This window comes from Macaca thibetana, chromosome 1, assembly GCF_024542745.1.
Source record: "Macaca thibetana thibetana isolate TM-01 chromosome 1, ASM2454274v1, whole genome shotgun sequence".
NCBI classification, from domain to species: domain Eukaryota; kingdom Metazoa; phylum Chordata; class Mammalia; order Primates; family Cercopithecidae; genus Macaca; species Macaca thibetana.
The window spans coordinates 64,459,267-64,479,010 of record NC_065578.1 but is presented as its reverse complement, the minus strand read 5'-3'; the positions used below and the strand labels follow the sequence as shown (position 1 = coordinate 64,479,010).

The following is a 19,744-nucleotide window of genomic DNA, read 5'->3' as shown; positions in this document are numbered from 1 at the left end:
ATATTGCCCAGCCTGGTCTTGAACTTTTGGCCTCTGACAATCTTCCCATCAAGGATTCCCAAAGCACTGGGACTACAGGCATGGACCAGCTCCACCATACCTAGACTAGCTCTATTATTCTTGATGTGAGGCCATAAGCAGAACCAAGTAGACTCAAGGCCCTTGGTTGCTTGGACACAAGTAGCTATTAATAACATCGAGGAACAAGCTCAGTCTTCTGAGTCAGGAAAACCTGAGCTGGAGTTCCAGCTACACTGGTCACCAGCAGCAGAAGCCTGGGCAAAATGCTTCACATCCCTGGGACCCCTGTCTTCTTTGTTTATCAACATGAAATCATGGCTGTTTCACAGGATGCTAGAAAGATTAAATGAGATGCTTATAAAGGTCCTAAAACCGCACATTTCACTCAGTAGATTTTCAATAAACAGTATCTATCTTAAGTCTGCGTTAGTGTTGGAGAGTATTAAATATAGCAGCCTTTCCAAGTTCTAAGTCAGTAAGAAGCCTGTTAGGATAATGGAAGCAAACTGAACTAAGAGCTGGGTAGAATGACAGAATGCAAGGTCAGGTTGGCATCTTAGAAACCAGCTGAACCACTCTCTTTGCTTAAAGGTGAAGGAACAGCCATGTGTGGCAACAGAAAAAAAAAAAAAAAAAAAAAAAAAAAAAAAAAAAAAGATGTCCCTTTAATTTTACTTTTGCCAAAACATTTTCAGGATAACTTTAAATTTTACAAAATCATTTAAGGGAAAACTAGTGAGTTTGTTGAAGAAAACCAGAAATAGATTTTTTAAAAGCCACTGACCACGAAATAAGCATTATGTTTCTAAGACCATGAAAAAGGTATTTGTCTCTTTTTGGTCTCAGCTAGCGAGGGAGGTGAGACCAAACTGCTCAACTGCTGGACAATCTCAGCAAACACACCCACTGCTGAGACTTAAGAGTGACTCAGTGTTGGCTAGAATTGTCCATTTAGCTGGAGGGGAAGGATGGATGGATGGAGGAGTGAAGTATGGAAGCAGGGATCAGGCCACTTCCCATACCTCTCCCAAACTCTAAAAGCAATGATCACATTGGAGGGTCAGCTAAACACAAAGGGAAGTGAAGAAAGAAGTTTGAAGATTTTCCTCTTTCCAAAAAGCAGTCTTTACTCTTTCTAGTATTCTATAGAATAACTCTCTACATTTCCTATTTTGTGGAAATTTTATCTATAGCAGAACTACTCTAAGTTGTGCAATTTTCCTTGTATCAGACTTTTTTTCTCTATACCTGGTTCCCCAGCAAACCTGAGTTTTATCTACATATCTGATATGCACCCCATCTCCACAGCTGGCATTCAATTGCAACTCTACATTCTAAAGTGCTCAGAGTCAATATAATGCACTGACGATTCATAGACCTGACTGGGCATTTTCACTGCATACATCTAAAAAATAAACAACCTCATTATGTTTGAGAGGATGGATGGGGAGAAGACTGGTCTATATTTCCACTAAGGTAGCCAAAAAATAATCACATGAAGGGACAATGGGAGAGGAGCTGGCAAGAGTTTGGGCAGTACTTAGAAGGAAGATGCATTCGTTATCATATAGATGACATACGGCAGCGAATTGACAGAGCATTCACTGGGACATCTTCACAAAGTAAGTAATGTGTTTCAACATCACTAAAGTGTTACAATAGGCTTCTTTTCTTCTCACCAGTATGAAAAGTCAGACAGGAGTCACTCCCAGGAATAGTAAAGGATACTCGCTGGGGACAGTCATGATGCATGAAGAAGGGATACATATTTTTAAGGCAGCAGGAATAAATTTCATCATCCTTCCCAGAGGATAGGAAGAATTATTCAAGGTGGCCACCAAGTCTGGAAACCAGGCAAATCTTTTAACAAATGGTTTATTGATACTATGTTATAACGAATGTCAAAATATTAGTATCTAATTCTAGACTTTATGGCCACCCCACAGGATGAATCTTTGGAACAGAAAAAAAAAAAAAATAAAGAAAGATTTTGTTTTCCCATAATCATAAAGCTGTTATACTTAGTCCAAGCACAGTTAGTACAACATTCTGCTCAACCCCACAGGCTCCACTCCCTTTACCACCTATTTAGAATATGTTTGGGTCACTCATAGGAGTGAAACACTGTCAGCATCAATAGTTAGCAGCACTTTCTTTTTTTTTTTTTTTTTTTTTTTTTTGAGACGGAGTCTCGCTCTGTCGCCCAGGCTGGAGTGCAGTGGCCGGATCTCAGCTCACTGCAAGCTCCGCCTTTCACGCCATTCTCCTGCCTCAGCCTCCCGTAGCTGAATATTTTAGTAGAGACGGGGTTTCACTGTGTTAGCCAGGATGGTCTCGATCTCCTGACCTCATGATCCGCCCGTCTCGGCCTCCCAAAGTGCTAGGATTACAGGCTTGAGCCACCGCGCCTTAAAATACATTTTATTGTACTGAATAGAAACCGTAACTATTCAATTAGTCTAGTAATTCCAAACGGTCTTATTACTTCTATACATAAGATATGATCTTACAACATTTATGTAGCTAAATACTTGTATTTCCCATGCTTTTTGAGGATTCCCAAAAGACTTTAGGGGGTCCCCAAGACTTTTAGGGTTTTTTTTTTTCACAATAAAAGAAAGGAACAGTGTCAATCCATGAGTCAGACCAGCAGTTTAATAAGATCCTCTTCATAGCTCAGTTCCCGGTGCATACAGAAATTCAATACAACCCCATCACTCTCAGTTCTTAGAAGAATTTGAGAGGGATAAGAGCAATAACTATCAGTTTTGTTTAACGGCCAAAGAGTGAAACAGATGTAAAAAAAAAAAAGCCAAATTCTTTCATCCCAGGATGTCTGAAAAGGAGAGACTCCATGGAGTGCGGATACAGAAAAGGAGTTATTCCTACCGGAAGAAAATGATCTGTGGACACAGTCACTCAAGACCAGAGAAACAACCACTGTGAGGAAGCAGCTTCAATTTCACTGTTACCGGGGGGGCACACACCAGAAAGCCTGGGACGAAGTCTGGGCTGGAGCCCTTAGGATTCATTCTCAGGCTTCCTGGTGCTGTAGTTCAACAGCCTTTGTGGGGATGGGGAGAAGCAGAAACTATCACCATCATGTGTAAAAAAGAATACCACAGCAACAGCTGTCAAAAACCAGCTGGAGCTGAAGTTACACACCACTTGAAATCCACACTGTACTTGCTTTCTTGTGAAGGGCTTGAGACACGTGCAGAGACACCTTAAACATGTGTAGGTGACCTTCCTTTTCAAAGGCAGAGGAGAGCTTCTTGTGAACTCTTTCTACTCATTTGTTTTCCTATCAGTTCACCATTTCAACTAGAAAAGATGCTGCAAGCTACCTCAGCTAGCTTCTAATTTGGACACAGCACCAATACTACACACACAATTGAATGAATGACCACATCTTCCTGGTTCTTCCATTGGGCAGGGTCAATATGCTTCTTTGGACTGAATAGGTGTGATCTTGTTCGAGAAAAGTGTGTAAACGTAGGGCCAGATTTTGTTCGTCTCCGTCCCGGAAAATTGGTGGAGCACTCCTCGGCTCCTGAAAAACAAAGTCCAACATACAATGGCTTTTTTGGTTTCTTCTCCACATATTAGTGCAGAAGATCCTAGATATAAAACAAGCATGATCTTATGGTCTATATCATATATCACACTAAGTGCTAAACCAGCCCCTTTCAAAGGTATCAACACTTCCACTGGGTGTACCTAAATAAGGTCATAGCTTTTGCAATTCTGGTATGCTTGTCATGATGCCACCTCTTTTCTCCCCTTTAAAACATATCAAAGAATAGCATTATAGGCACCATTCCAAATGTGCCTCAATATACAATTTTCAAAAGCAAACCACTGAAAAGCTTTGGTATATTAAAACCCTTATTGGCCGGGCGCGGTGGCTCACGCCTGTAATCCCAGCACTTTGGGAGGCCGAGACGGGCGGGTCACGAGGTCAGGAGATCGAGACCATCCTGGCTAACACGGTGAAACCCCATCTCTACTAAAAAATACAAAAAACTAGCCGGGCGAGGTGGCGGGCGCCTATAGTCCCAGCTACTCGGGAGGCTGAGGCAGGAGAATGGCGTGAACCTGGGAGGCGGAGCTTGCAGTGAGCTGAGATCCGGCCACCGCACTCCAGCCTGGGTGACAGAGCGAGACTCCGTCTCAAAAAAAAAAAAAAATAAAAAAAAAAAAACCCTTATTACTTAATGAATCATGGAACACATGATTGCTGTATCATAATAATATGATCATAAAACTCTCATCTAAAGGTTTGCTAAATTTCCTGGGGACTACAAAGCCAGAAAGTGATTGTAACAGAGAGTATAAACTGCTGTTTTGAATGCACTCAGCATAGAGATTTGTTTGACTTGCATGTTATTTAAAAAATGTAAATATGTTGCCAATATGAAAACTGAGATTTCCCCCAAAACACACATACAGAAAGCCAGACTTCTGCTCTTCCTGAAAAATGGGAATCATTGGCCTGTGTGCCCTAGAATGCTAATTGGCTGGAGCAGCCACCCTGTCAAGTTCAACTGTCATTCAGCTGCCTAGCTTGACATATCCCTCACCATGTTTGAGACTCATTTCCAATACCTGCCCTAGCCCCTGCAGCCATTTGAATTTTTAATCTCTGCTTTATGGTTTTAGCCTTTCTTTGTTAAACTCCCTACAGACACTTCAAGAAGGGACACACCAAAAGTCTCTTCTAATCTTCTATCCGAACCAGATATTTGTATGTGGGAGTATCAACATATGTGGGACCACTATCTCAGTCACTTAAAATTTTAAGAAAATGAAAATAAATCTCAATGTTGTTTTACATCCAGAACAGATAGAGATGATCAGGTTTGGGGTCCTTATGTTCTAACAGTTTCAGGATAAAAGTACGGAAATTTATCTTTCATGTACAGCTCCAGCATTTCATCTGACTTCTGGGAAGGTTTTGGGTTGTTAGTGTTTATCTGTCTTAAAGAAACACTACTCTGCCTCAGCCCAGTGTTCTTCCCCGTAGGCTCCACACCTTTCCAGTCTGTCCTTTGTCATGAAAATATCGACGCACACTCACTTGTATAATTCAATGACTGGCTTTGCCACGTCTTTGTACTGTCTTAGCCTGGCAGCAACTGCTTCAGGTTTATCATCCTCCTGCTGGACTAATGGCTCACCAGTGACATCATCAATACCCTACAAATACCAAAGAAAACAATTAATATAGACAACAGTTGGGCCATTTCACAGGTAAAAACTTTTCTGTGCAAAACCGTGTATTCACCTTTGACTCCTACCACATGAAGAATTAGGCCTTGGTGACAGTGTTAATTGTAAGAGTAGTAGAAAAAGAAATAGCACACTTAACAGTATGTTAACCTTATTTCCTGGGAGCTGACATTAAATCTTTATTAACAGTTCAGATCTTTTCGAACACGTTCCAGTGCTGTTGATAAATGCTACTTTCAATTCGGCCTAAAATTCCATGCAACCTCCCCCAACAACAAACCTTTAGACAATGTCATCTTGGTTCTCTAAATATCCCTAAAACTACCTTGTCTTCTAAAATAAAGCCTGAGTTCTTAATGCAGAAAACAAAATCTCAAAAAACCAACTTGGTTTACTTAGGAAAAATACTAATCTAGGAGAATACAGTTCAGTACCATCTCTGCCAGCTTTCCAATTCTATCCTGGCGCTTCTATGAAATTTCCCTTATTCAGGTTATTTTACTAGATCGAATAATGACATACGCTGTAGGAACGTACAGAAGGAAAAAAAAAAAACTGAAGTGACTGTGTCCTCACCTAAATTATATTACTCAAAAGGGAAGCTGGTGTTGATTTGTTAAACACTTTAGCTTTTCTTATGTGTTGCTGCTTTCTCAATGTAAAATAAACAAAAAATATACCTTAACTGCTAGTTCTGATTAATACAGCTTTTATTTTATTTATTTATTTATTTATTTTATTTTTTTTTTTGAGATGGAGTCTCACTCTGTTGTCCAGGCTGGAGTGCAATGGCTCTATCTCGGCTCACTGCAACCTCTGCCTCCTGGGTTCAAGTGATTCTCCTGCCTCAGCCTCCCGAGTAGGTGGGATTACAGGCGCCTGCCACCATGCCCAGTTAATCTTTGTATTTTTAGTAGAGACGGGGTTTCACCACGTTGGTCAGGCTGGTCTTGAACTCCTGACCTGAGGTGATCCACCCGCCTCGGCCTCCCAAAGTGCTGGGATTACAGGCATGAGCCATTGCACCTGGCTGGTCTTATGTATTTGATTTGAAAATGTATATGATTTTCTGCAGTGTGTTTGTCTAATTATTTTGCTAGCCTTCTATTCTCCCCAAAAAAATCTCATGAAGCACATTATAATAAAGTTATAGCTGACATCATACATAGGGTTAAATATTGAACACACTATAAATTTGGGAAAAAAGGCAAGAACTCCCCACTCTCATCATATGTAACAACATTTATCAGTTGGGTGGGGCACAGTGGCTCATGCCTATAATCTCAGCACTTTGGGAGGCCAAGGTGGGCGGATCACTTAAGGTCAGGAGTTCAAGACCAGTCTGGCCAACAAGGCAAAACCCCGTCTCTACTAAAAATACAATTAGCCAGGCGTGGTGGTGGGTGCCTGTAATCCTAGCTACTCAAGAGTCTGAGGCAGGAGAATCGTTTGAACCCAGGAGGCAGAGGCTGCAGTGAAATCATGTCACTGCACTCCAGCCTGGGTGACAGAGCGAGACTCTGTCTCAAAAAAAATTTTTTTAATAATAAAAAATGACATTTATTTTAGTGAAACTCTTAACCACAAAAATTAAGGAAAAGAAAAATAGAAGGCATGAATTAGAATATTTTTTAAAATGACATATTTAAAGGTGTATTAAAATAGGAATTATTAAATTACCCATGACAATCAGGGACAAACGTTCTGAGAATGGTAAATTTATAATAAAAAAAAAAAAACCTTGATTTTCAATTTGTTTTAATCTCCCCAGGAATCTAGCTCCTTACAAATTGCAGAATGGACACGTTTTGAATTTTGCCTCCCATGTCCATGACTATTACTCACCAGGGGAGATAGTCACAAGAAATAAATCTGTCAGAAGGTAGGCCAGAACAGAACCGAGAGGCACAGGCAACTCAACTGGATCATCAGGAACTGGCTATAAATGTGAAATGCACTAAAATTCCATTACAGCTCAGGGCCTCGGGTATATGACTTATTCTTATGATTTATGAGTGAGCCATGTAATTATCACATGTGTATTCCATGGTTGTTAACCCAACATGACAGGAGAGATGGGGATGGGAGAAGGCTGTATATTACCTCTACTGCCACGTTCTTTATTTTACTTACAGTCACAAGGCTCAGAAAGTCATTTCCAGAATTTCAGAGCATCAGCAAATACAACCCTGTTTCCAGAAAGCAGAATGATGCTAGAGCAACGGCGCCCCTCCTTCCCAGGGAACCCGGCCACCACTGACATAGGAGTTAAGAAGAAATCACTTAGGCAGCTAGTAAGGGGATGGAAGTCCTCAGTAAGGCTTTTCTCTTTAATGAAAAGCAACCCAAATCATTTTCTAACAAAGAGCAGCCTGTAAAGTCGAGCTGCAGACATAGACAAGCAAGCTGGGAGCTTGCACGGGAGAATGCTGGCAGCAACAACGGACCAGACGTGTTCAAGATGGTGGCTCCATCTTCCCTTCTCTTTGTCAGCCCGTGTACAGTAAGCAGCAGACAAAAGTCGGCAGGCCAGGGAGAGTTCATTTGCATAATAAGATTAGGGTGGGGCCACCAGCCTTCCCTGAGCACTATGTAAACGTCGTGCCTGATCCAACCAATCTGTAAGCCCTATGTAAATCAGACACCATCTCCTCACCCTGGACTATAAAATCCAGGGCATCCACCACCAGCTGGTCTTTTCCACTTGGAGCGCACTCTTCTCCAGAGAGACAGCCGTTTCTCTTTCTCTTCTCTTCTGCCTATTGTAAACCTCCGCTCCTAAACTCCTCGTGTCCATGTCCTAAATTTTCCTGGCGCCAGATGACGAACCCCAGGGTATATACCCCAGACAACATAGCCACTTCACCACAGCTGGTAGAGTTGATCTAGGTTAGCACTTTCACTAAGGTCTTCAAAAGCAGCATGGTAATTGCAGATGTTCTTTGAGAGAAACCCAGGCTTTGAAAAGCAACTCAGTGGTAAGGCTTTTCAAATTTTATGAGAATCTCTGCATCAGCAGGTCTAGACAAAGCCAAAATGTAAAGCATCTGTGTTGGACTTCAGTGTTCCCATCTGTATTGTCAGAACTTCTTTTTTACTCCCACCCATTTTTCCCCCATCATAGCTTCTTGAGACAGATATCAGGAAGGGATCTAATAAAATAATTACAGAACTTTTACCTTTTTTGGAGGTGGGAGGGAGGCCAGGTATTACTCTGTCACCCAGGCTGAAGTGCAGTGGCACAATCACAGCTCACTACAGCCTTGATCCCCTCCCCCCCAGGCCAATAGGCCTGGCCCACTTTTACATTTTTAAAAGACTTCAAAAGGAGTGCTTAACTCAAGTGAAAAAGTCTCATTGGGACTTTACTGACACAATGGCACCCAGGAGTTGGGAAGCCATTCTTAGCCCCTTGAAGTAATTTTCTATAGTAATTACTGACTCCATCTATATTCAAGTGTAATAATGTTTCCATAAAGATTAACCTAATAAAACACAATGCCATGCATTCCACATTTGAATGATAACAAGTAATAGTACCTACCACCCGTTTAAAACTGGAGTTCACTATTGTAAAGACAACTCAATCTGTCTTTATCAGATAAATAGTCTTTATCATAAAGATAAACCAAAAAGTCTTTATCAAAAAGAACAATAATTATTTAAGTAAATTTGTTAAAATATCTGTATACATATACCTTTACACATGTCTAATTTGAGCTAACTGTATCAATATTATACTTTGAACCTTTTAAGGGTAATCTTTTTATTCCTTTAGCCTTCCCTAGTCACTTAACCACCTGCCCACTCTGCACATCAACTATGATTCCTTTCCCTCATCCAGTTCCAGCTCAGGATACAGCCCTCGTGACTTTCTCCCTGATCTTATAAAGCTAGAGATCACACACTCAACACACCAACAGATACACATATAAAAAGGTGTAGTCACTGTTTTACAAAAATGGGATCATTCTGCTGTTTGTACTTCTCATTGAAAAATACTTTCAGGGCCGTGCGCGGTGGCTCATACCTGTTATCCCAGCACTTTGGGAGGCCAAGGCAGGTAGATCACTTGAGGTCAGGGGTTCGAGACCAGTCTGGTCAGCATGGTGAAACCCCGTCTCTACTAAAAATACAAAAACTAGCCAGGCATGGTGGCACATGCCTGTAATCCCAGCTACTCAGGAGGCTGAGGCAGAAGAATCACTTGAACCCAGGAGGCAGAGGCTGCAATGAGCCGAGATCACACCACTGCACTCCAGCCTAGGTGATGGAGCAAGACTCCATCTCAAAAAAGAAGAGAAAAAAACTTTTAGAAGATTTCTCCATGTCAAAAAACTATAATGCTTACCTAGTAGAATGGCTGAAATCTAAAACACTGACTACACTAAATATTGGTGACAATGTGGAGAAACAGAAACATTTACTGCTGGTGGAAATGCAAAATCAAATAACCAGTTTGGAAGACAATTTTTGCCAGTTTCTCACAAAGCTAAATATATACTTACAATCCAGCAATTACACTCTTGGTTTTTACTCAAAATAGGTGAAAACTTACATTTGCACAAAACTGTGCACATGAATATTTGGAGCAACTTTATTCATAAATGCCAAGACATGGAACCAAGATGTTCTTCAAAATGAATAAACTGTGGTACATCCATAGAATGGAACATTATTCACTTACAAAAATAAATCAGCTACCAAGCCTCCAAAAAACACAGAATGTGTAAGTGCATATCACTAAGTGAAAGGAGCAAGTCTGACAAGCAGACATACTATATGATTCCAATGATACGACATTCTATAGAAGGCAAAATTATAAGGACAGCAAAAAGATCTGTAGTTTTCAGAAGTTTGGGGAAAATCAGGGAGGAATTAATAGGTAGGGCACAGGAAATATTATAAGACCATGAAGCGATTCTGTATAAGGCAGTAATGATGGACAAATGTCATGTCATTGTGCATTTGTCAAAATCCAGACTATAAAAAAGAAAATGAGAACGCCAATGCAAACTATGAATTTTAGTTAATAACTTTTCTATTATTAGTTTATTAACTGTAACAAATGTACCACACTAATGCAAAATGCTAATAATGGAGAAGTGTGAGTGAGGGAGGGGATTTTCCATTTAATTTTTATGTAAACCTAAAGCTTATCTAAAAATAAGGTGTATTAAGTTTTAAGTAGTGCTAATTCATTCTTTTTACTGACTATATTATATTCCAAGATGGTGTAAATATTCTCCAATTCATTTAACCATTTCCCTATAGATGAACATTCATTTGCTTTTTTGAGATTTTTTTGGTTTTGTTTTTTGGCCACTACAGCAACATTGAAACAAACATCAATGTATACATGACCTAATCTACTAATGCTTCCATTTCCACAGCTATTCTCCTAAAAGTAGCCTGAATTAAATATTTACTTAAAATTCATAATATACATTGCTATGTTGCTTTAAAAAGTAGGCTACAAATACTTTAGCTAACAAAAATGAGAGTACTATTTTCCCCAGATCCCACCAGCAATAGACTTTGTTTTATTTTTTAAATAAATATAATTATATACATTATATACCTATATTTATCGGTAATAAATATAAAATTAAAATTTTTATATTTTGATTTTGCGAGTCTAATGGATCCAAAGAGATATCCTATTTAAATACTTAAATGTCCCTTCCCTGACTACTACATTTGAACATTCAAAAAATGTTTTTTAGTCATGTAGATTTATTCTTTTTTGAATGGTCTACTTATATCCTTTTCTCCGCTTTTCAATGGAAATTGTTTGTCTTTTTCTTGTTGGGTTGTGAAAGCACTTTGTATATTCTTACATGTACATGAGGTGGATTGAAGTCCAGGTTATATACCCTTCCGCTAGGAGGGTGAATCCAACGGCGGCTGAGACGATCTTTAAGTGTTTCAAATGGAATGTTCAAACTGATCACTAGATCCACTTCACAGATTTTGTCCAGGGCTTCGGCTTGTCCTAATGTCCTAGGAAAACCTAAATGCCAAAAACAATACAAGTCAAATGCGCAAGATATTGCCCAATTCCAATTAGTTCTTGAAACATTTTCAGCGACAGAATTAAATCTGCATATACCATTCTAAAAGGAGCTTTACACTATCTGCATGATGGGATAATTTGCATCCCAAACCTTAGCACCACATAATAAACCCATACCACAAACCTGCACATGTATCTTCTGAATCTAAAAGTTGAAATTATTTTTTAAAAAAGAGCTTTAACCAAGAACGTCTACCTCCATAAATGTAATATTAAAATAAAATATGCTATTCTATAACCTAGCTTCTGCATTTGGAAGACTCAAAGATTAAGGAATCACATGATAAAAATTTAAAATGTGCTAAACTAAAAATCACTAAGCCAGTCCTGGCTCTAGTCCTTTCTCTGCTCTTAAGTACCTGTGTGACCTCAGGCAAGTTACATCACCTTCATTTCCACTTTCTGTTAAAGAAGTGAAGGGAAAATATCATATCTTATATCCTTTGAACACTAGCTGTTTATGAGTAGGTTCTTAGGTTAGCAAAACTAACTATATACATTTATATTAGAGTCTAAATCAATTAAAGTATGATCCTCCACCCAGACCTTCACCTGACTCTGCACTTTAACCAAAGTAGGCAATCTGATTAATAACATGGTGACTATCATAAATACTGTATTGTATACTTGAAATGTGCTGAGAGCTGATTTTAAGGATTCTCGCCACACACATAAGACATCATACCTGTATGAGGTGATGGATATGTTAATTATTAAACCTGACTGTGGTAATCATGTCACACTGCATGTATCAAAGCATCACGTTGTACACCTTAAATATATACACTTATTTGTCAAGTATACTGTGATAAAGCTGGAAAAAAATTTTAAATTGTTTAAGTCTATTTAAAAGATTTTAAAGGGAACTAGAGTTTTTAAATCTATTGGGATACTGCAAAACTTATTCTTCCTACTTTTCTAAATGTGTGGAAATAACAAAATTAAAATGTGGGCTCATGGGCATCTCTTCCTTTTCTGATTTAAGTATAAGCTCTGGGTGACCTCAGGAGTTAGGTCATATGACCCCAAATTACACTTTTCTTCAGAGACTGACCTCTTTAAATGTAACTCCAGGTTTGGCTTGGGTGGGGCTGCATAGTGGTAACTTTTTCCTAAATAAATCACTCCAGTTTATCTGCTCTGACAAAAATCTTGCTGGATCTAATATCACTTTTTAAAAAATGTCTTTATATCCTAGTTAGGTAAAAGAACCAGGTGGATGAAGAGCTGAAAGTATAATAAAAGATGGAATATCCAGAAGAGAAACTTTAAATCCATTCAGATAAGAATACCAGCCCATCTCTACCCTTCCAAATTGGAAGTATCAAGATGACAACTTAAAAATGGGTATTCATGGCCCTGCAGCACTTACAATTCAAAGAACTCCTTTCCTTACTGTAGAAAGTTGGTGGCTCAAACATGAATGTGCAGCACTGCATTGAAACCCCTAAGTCTGTGTGAATGCCAATCTGATTTCTGAGTGCTCACTGAGTTGAATGTAACAAAATCCACCCACACTACTGCTTCAGATACCTATTGCTTGTAAACTCTCCAATATTCCCTCCAAAGCCTGCCTTACTGCCTGTGAGTCATCCACATAAAATCCCCTCTCAATGCCCGTCAGGTTCTGCCTTTCCCTGGACAACCCACTCTTCACTAAAATGTCAAGATGACAACTGGAATAAAAAGTTGCCTGCAAGGGGAGGGGGGAGGGGGGAGGGATTGCATTGGGAGTTATACCTGATGTAAATGACGAGTTGATGGGTGCTGACGAGTCAATGGGTGCAGCACACCAACATGGCACAAGTATACATACGTAACAAACCTGCACGTTATGCACATGTACCTTAGAACTTAAAGTATAAAAAAAAAAAAAAAAAAAAAAAAAAAGTTGCCTGCAAGGCCAGGCACAGTTGCTCACGCCTGTAATCTCAACACTTTAGGAGGCCGAGGCAGTGGGATCACTTAAGGTCAGGAATTCAAGGCCGGCCTGGGCAATGTAGAGAGAATGCATCTCTACCAAAAATAAAAATTAAAAAAGTAGCTGTTACTGGTGATGCACACCTGTAGTCCCAGGTACTTGGGAAGCTGAGGTGGGAGGATCACTTGAGCCCACGGAGTTCAAGGCTGCAGTGAGCTACAATCACACTATTGCACTCCGGCCTGGGTGACAGAGTGAGATAGTAAGCTCCTGTCTCCAAAAAAAAAAAAAAAAAAAAAAAGAAAGAAAAGAAGACAGAGAAACAGAGAGAAAGAGAAAGAGAAAAGGAAAAAAAGGTACCTACAGCCCAAACAACCTCAAAATCATCTATAAACTCTTTCCCCCCAAACCTCTGCTGCACCAATGAAAAGCATTTTCTAAAGCAGTGGCTTCCAAAGTTATCTTCATTGGAGTATAAAAAGAAAATATTTGAACCTTGGGGAAGGGGGAGGTCCGTTCTTTTAAAAGAATGTCGCATTAGTGGACGGGCATGATGGCTCATGCATGTAATCCCAGCACTTTGGGAAGCCCAGGCCGGTGGATCACTTGAGGCCAGCAGTTTGAGACCAGCCTGGTCAACATGGCAAAACTGCATGTCTACTAAAAATACAAAAATTAGCCGGGCGTGGTGGCACATGCCTGTAATCCCAGCCACTAGGGAGGCTGGGGCACGAGAATTGCTTGAACCTGGGAGGCAGAAGTTGCAGTGAGCTGAGTTCACAGCACTGCACTCCAGCCTGGGTGACAGAGTAAGACTGTTGGGGGAAAAAAAAGGTATCACATTAGTGAAATTGCATGGGTAAATAAATAATTTATACATAATTATCCATATATTGAAGATGTAAATTCAATATTTTCACTGATAAATGTAAACAAAGAATTTTAGAGATCCCTCTTCTAAAGACCTGAAATCTTAGCGACAGTCCCTGCCTTGTGTTCTAGCTTCTGTGACCTTGACAAGAAAACAGTCTTCATATCCTTCAGATAGAGGTTGACAGCTTGGGGTGGGGTAGGGGGTGGGGTAGGGGGCGGCGGGGGGGTAACCACTAGAAAAGAATAGGAAGCTCTAAAAGATGATGTAACGTTAGTTCCTCCAACAAATAAAAGCTCGAATCTTATTGGCTAGTTTCCTTGTCTAATGAGGGTACAAGCCAGTCTGCTCAGCTGAGCTCTGGAGCCCTCTGGAGGAGTAAAATGCAAAGTGTACAACATAGGTTGAACTCAGCAAGACAAATTTCAAAAACATGTTGGATAGCACCTGCTACCTACTGGACTCTCACATTCAGACCTGCTAATGACCACAGATGATAATGAATTTCCAGTGGTTTAGACTACAAGCAACAGGTACCTGAAGCTGGTTTAGAAGGAACAACTACAGAAATAAATCATTCCACAACTTCAAGCATTCTCCATTTGATGAGACACATCAAAATCATCAAGGAAGACTCAAAAGAAAAAATCAGGGCCGAGTGCGGTGGCTCAGGCCTGTAATCCCAGCACTTTGGGAGGCCGAGGCAGGTGGATGACCTGAGGTCAAGAGATCAAGACCATCCTGGCCAACTTGGTGAAACCCCATCTCTTACTAAAAATACAAAAATTAGCCGGGCATGGGCAGGCACCTGTAATCCCAGCTAATCAGGAGGCTAAGGCAGGAGAATCACTGAAACCCGGGAGGCGGAGGTTGCAGTGAGCCAAGATCGCGCCACTGCACTCCAGCCTGGTGACAGAGCAAGACTCTTCCTCAAAAAGAAAAGAAAAAAATCAGTGATGATGGATGCTCAGATCCTGTCCCAGACTTCCTAGAGTAGAACATCTAGGAGTGAGAGCAGGACTTGGGTATTTCTAATATTTACCCCTGATTCATGACAAACCACCAAACTTCTCAGTGACAGCAACAGTGCAAGTATAATACCAAACACTCATCCGCCCCATTTTTCTGTCAGGCTTAACTCTACTTCTAAGCAGGTAACAAACCACTTTGAAGAACAAGTTGCCTCTATCTCATTTCATCAGAAGACAGCTGGGAAGGAAAGTCCCAAACACATGCAAATCTTTCCAGATTTATGAAGTCCCTAACTTAGTCACCTGTTTGAGCAGTTCTTCTCCAGAGGCGCTCATGTACTTGTCCAGTATCTTACCTCTAAGGGAAGTAGTGGCAGGGGAGCAAGCATGGTATATTAGTAAGAACAATGTACCAGACATAAGTCAAAGATCTGGGTGCCACTCACTATTTCAAAAGTGAGGAGAAACAGCCTTAAGGTAGACACTCTCAAGACTCAATATAACACATTAGGTATTAGCACATGCTTTGAAAACAGACACACCTGGATTTAATCCCTGGCCTTTACCTAGCCGTAACTATGAGAACTTTGGCAAGTTTCATATACTCTCAGATCCTTAGTTTCCTCAGATATGAAAAAAGGGGCCAGGCACAGTGGCTCATGCCTGTAATCCTAGCACTCTGGGAAGTCAAGAAGGATGGATCTCTTGAGGTCAGGAGTTCAAGACCAGCCTGGCCAATATGGCGAAACCCCATCTCTACTAAAAATACAAAAATAACCCAGGCATGGTGGCCCACGCCTGTAATCCCAGCTACTCAGGAGGCGGAGGCAAGAGAATCGCTTGAACCCGGGAGGTAGAGGTTGTAGTGAGCTGAGATCGTGCCACTACACTCCAGCCTGGGCGACAGAGAGGGACTCCATCTCAAAACAAACAAACAACCACCACCACCACCACAAAAAAAAAAAAAAAAAAAAAAAAAAAAAAGCAAGGGCACATTAGTTTTCTAGGGCTGCCACAGACTGGGTAGCTTAAACAATCCTGGAGGCTATAAGTCCAAGACCAAGGTATCAGCAGGGTTTGTTCCTTCAGAGGCCTCTGATTCATAGATGGCTATCTCTCCTGCTGCCTTCACATGGTCTTTACTCTATGTATCCATGTCCAAATGTCCTTTTCTTATAAGGACACCAGTCAGAATGGATTGGGGTCCACTCTAATGACCTCATTTTAACTTAATCACCTCTTTACAGACCTTATCTCTAAATATAGTCACAATCTGAGGTATTGCAGGGGCGGGGGGAGGGGGCATGGTTAGGGCTTCAACACACGAATTCCGGGTCAGAGGACACATCTGCAACTCAGCCCATGACAAATGGTAATGCCTACTGCACAGGGCAGTTTGAGGATTAAAAGTGACAATCCCTGCCGGGCACGGTGGCTCACGCCTGTAATCCTAGCACTTTGAGAGGCCGAGATGGGCGGATCACGAGGTCAGGAGATCGAGACCATCCTGGCTAACACGGTGGAACCCCGTCTCCACTAAAAATACAAAAATTAGCCAGGCATAGTGGTGGCTGTAGTCCCAGCTACACGGGAGGCTGAGGCGGGAGAATGGCGTGAACCCAGGAGGCGGAGCTTGCAGTGAGTGGAGATCGCGCCACTGCACTCCAGTCTGGGTGACAGAGCGAGACTCTGTCTCAAAAAAAGGTGACAATCCCTGTAAAATGTATAAGATGCAAAGTGCTGGGCACGTGGAGAGCGTGCTGGTTAATAAACAGTCGCCGCTGCTTTTGGTAGAGCTCACCTAGAAGCTCAGCTCATTTCCCAATTCAATACAAAAGCAGCAGCAGCAAAGAAAGGCCCTCATCCACCCACATTTAATTGCCCACATTTAATTCCTTTTCTGGGTTTTTTCTAAGAGTTTGGGGAGTCCCTGGTGCTCTCTGTGGCAGTTACAGCTCGGCACGGGTAGTCATTAGTCACAGGGAGCTCAACCCCAGCACAGCACAGAACCTGGGCACAACACAGCCACTACTTCCATAAGCCTCCTTCCCTTGGTTTCTCAGTTTGCCCCTTTCACCACCTACCTGACTCTTTAATAGTAAAGCTCCTTAATCTACTTTCCTGATCCAGTTCAACACCTTATCATGGTGGGGTTTCATTTGGGTTACAGATGGAGTCAACACAAAGACTCACTCTTAAGCTGTTGATAGTACAAGTGTACCTTGAGGCAGCAACACGGCACAACTTCTAAGGAACCAGTGCACGTGCAGGCTGTTAACTGTAACTAAGGATCCAAATCAAGAAAAGTGGCAAATTTGTGGTATTTTCTGTAGTGAGTGCCCTCTTCTAGAAGCATTCACAAAGACAAGACAACTATGCCTTCGAAGGAGCTGGACTACATGGCTTCCAAGTCTGCAGCTCAGCAAACATAGCCTTTATGCTTCACATATACGAAACTGTTCACAAAGCATTTCTATAAATTTACTTATCTCTTATTCTTCTCATTAACCCTATGAGGTGGACAGAGAAGTTATTACCGTCAGTTTAATTAAGTTTGGATTCAGTGAAAGCCAACAGCACAATGCATTTGACATCAGGTCCTTAGATTTCTGCTAAAGTGCTCTCTCTTTCTATCCAATGATGCTGCTGTATCAGGCATATAAAAAGTAATCGTTAAAAAGAATCCTCCAGCCTGGGCAACATAGTGAGACCTCATCTCTACAAAAAGTACAAAAATTAGGTGGGCATGGTGGTGCCCGTTTGTAGTCCCAGCTACTTGGGAGGCTGAGGTAGGAGGAACGCTTAAGCCCAGCAAGTCGAGGCTGCAGTGAGCTGTGATTGTGCCACTGTACTACAGCCTAGGTGAGAGGCCAAGATCCTGTCTCAAAAAAAAAGTTGGGGGGAGGATCCTAGGCTGAGCACAGTGGCTCATCCCAGCACTTTGGGATGCTAAGGTGGGAACATCACTTGAGCCCAGGAGGCAGAGGGTGCAGTGCACTGAGATTGTGCCCACAATGTTGCCCCATCTATCTTTCTTCTACCTACCTAAAGAGCAGAGCATCACGGTGGCATCTTTATCATCACAGTTACCACTTGTAGAGCATCCCTGATGTGCCAGATATATTATATGCAGAGGAAAAGCCAAAACTGTACAGGCTTGCAAAGGCCTACCCACCTGGGCCCCTGCCCTGCCACCTCTCTCACCTCATTTCTCTGTCCATGTTTCCATGCCAGCCATACTGGCGTCCTTGCAGCTCTCAAGCAGGCACGCATGTGCCCACCTTGGACATTCACAGTTCATGTCCCCTCCACTTTTGCTCCAGACTCCCATGTATATCCTCAGCTCCTCCAAATCTTGGCTCCAGTGGTGCCTTGTTAAGACTTCTCTAACTGCACTCTACCACATGCCAACAATCCTATTCACCCTTTATTTTCCTTTTGTTTTCCTTCAGAGTATATATCACCATTTGCCATATACGATTTACTTTATAAGTGCTTCTATTCCCACCAGAAGTAAGCTAAATCAGAGTAGAACATTTTAAGTTATTGTTTACTGCTATATCCTTAGTGCTGTAAGAGTGCTTTGCACACAGTAGGTGCTGAATAAAAATATTTGTTGAATGAGCAAATATTATCTCAAAAGTCACAATAATTCTGTCAGGTAGGCCTTATCCCCATTTGAAAACTGTAAAAACCAAGGCTGGGAAAAGTGAAATGACTTGCTCAAGATCACATGATAAGTGATGAACCTAGATTTAAATGAAGTGCTATTTGTCTCTACAATCACACGCCATGTACCACACCATGCTGTCTTCCTCCTGAACAGAAAACGGCAGACTGTGAGAAGCAAATTCTCAGACAGGGAGAAATGCCTGATCCTGATGTCTGTGACGGGCAGCTTACAAAACGACTTGAGGAATCCAAATCTTGTATGGCTTCAGGAACCGCCTGATCCAGCACTGCACGTACAGATGATTTTCTTCCCACATACACAACAAGAAATGTTCTGCACCTTGCTTTTTCTCTTTGGAGATTTTTTTCTGCATAATACATATTACTGTCTCATTCTCTTCTGCAGACACAGGGTCTTGGTTTGTTCGCTGGGCTGGTCTTGAACTCCTGGCCTCAAGCAATCCTGTTGCCTCAGCTTCCCAAAGTGCTGGGAATCATGCTCTTTAATAACTGCAGACTACAGCATGGTTTGGATAAAGCATAATTTAACCAATCCCCTAATGATGGACATCCAAGTTGTTTCCAGTCAAACTGCAATGAGCGTCTTTGCACATGACCTGAAACACATGACTAAGGAAAAGTTGATTCACAGTTAGGAATATAGATCCAGGGGCAAGCTGCCTGTGTTTGAGGTCCAGCTAAGCCCCTTACTTGTGACTCTGGTTACTTTACTTCTCTATGCCTATGAAAATAATAATACCTAATTCATAAAGTCATTATGAGAAATAAGTAAATTACTATATGTAAATTCCAGAATAGTGGCTAGCTCAGGATAAATTGCATGGCAGGGGGTGGGCAGTACTTGGAAAAAATGAAGGCAATGTGGGACTGGAGGTAAAAAGACAAACAGCAGGTTTGGGAACAAGAAAGACATGAAGGATAAAGATAGATTTGAGCTTTCAGCAAAGGATGAAAGACAC

At 41.3% G+C, this 19,744-nt stretch overlaps 1 protein-coding gene across 6 annotated transcripts in view; it reads right to left on the bottom strand.

Moving 5' to 3' along the window:
• Positions 1–2,432: 2,432 nt before the first annotated feature.
• Positions 2,433–19,744, bottom strand: part of AK4 (adenylate kinase 4) — an 82,175-nt gene continuing 64,863 nt past the window's right edge. For all 6 annotated transcript variants that reach the window (XM_050759248.1, XM_050759275.1, XM_050759352.1 and 3 more), the window contains 3 exons: positions 11,094–11,266; positions 5,102–5,220; positions 2,433–3,574 (listed from right to left, as the gene is read on the bottom strand). In XM_050759248.1, coding sequence (XP_050615205.1) covers positions 3,460–3,574; positions 5,102–5,220; positions 11,094–11,266 — 407 coding nt within the window. In that variant the 3' untranslated portion in view covers positions 2,433–3,459. The remainder of the gene's footprint in view (positions 3,575–5,101; positions 5,221–11,093; positions 11,267–19,744) is intronic.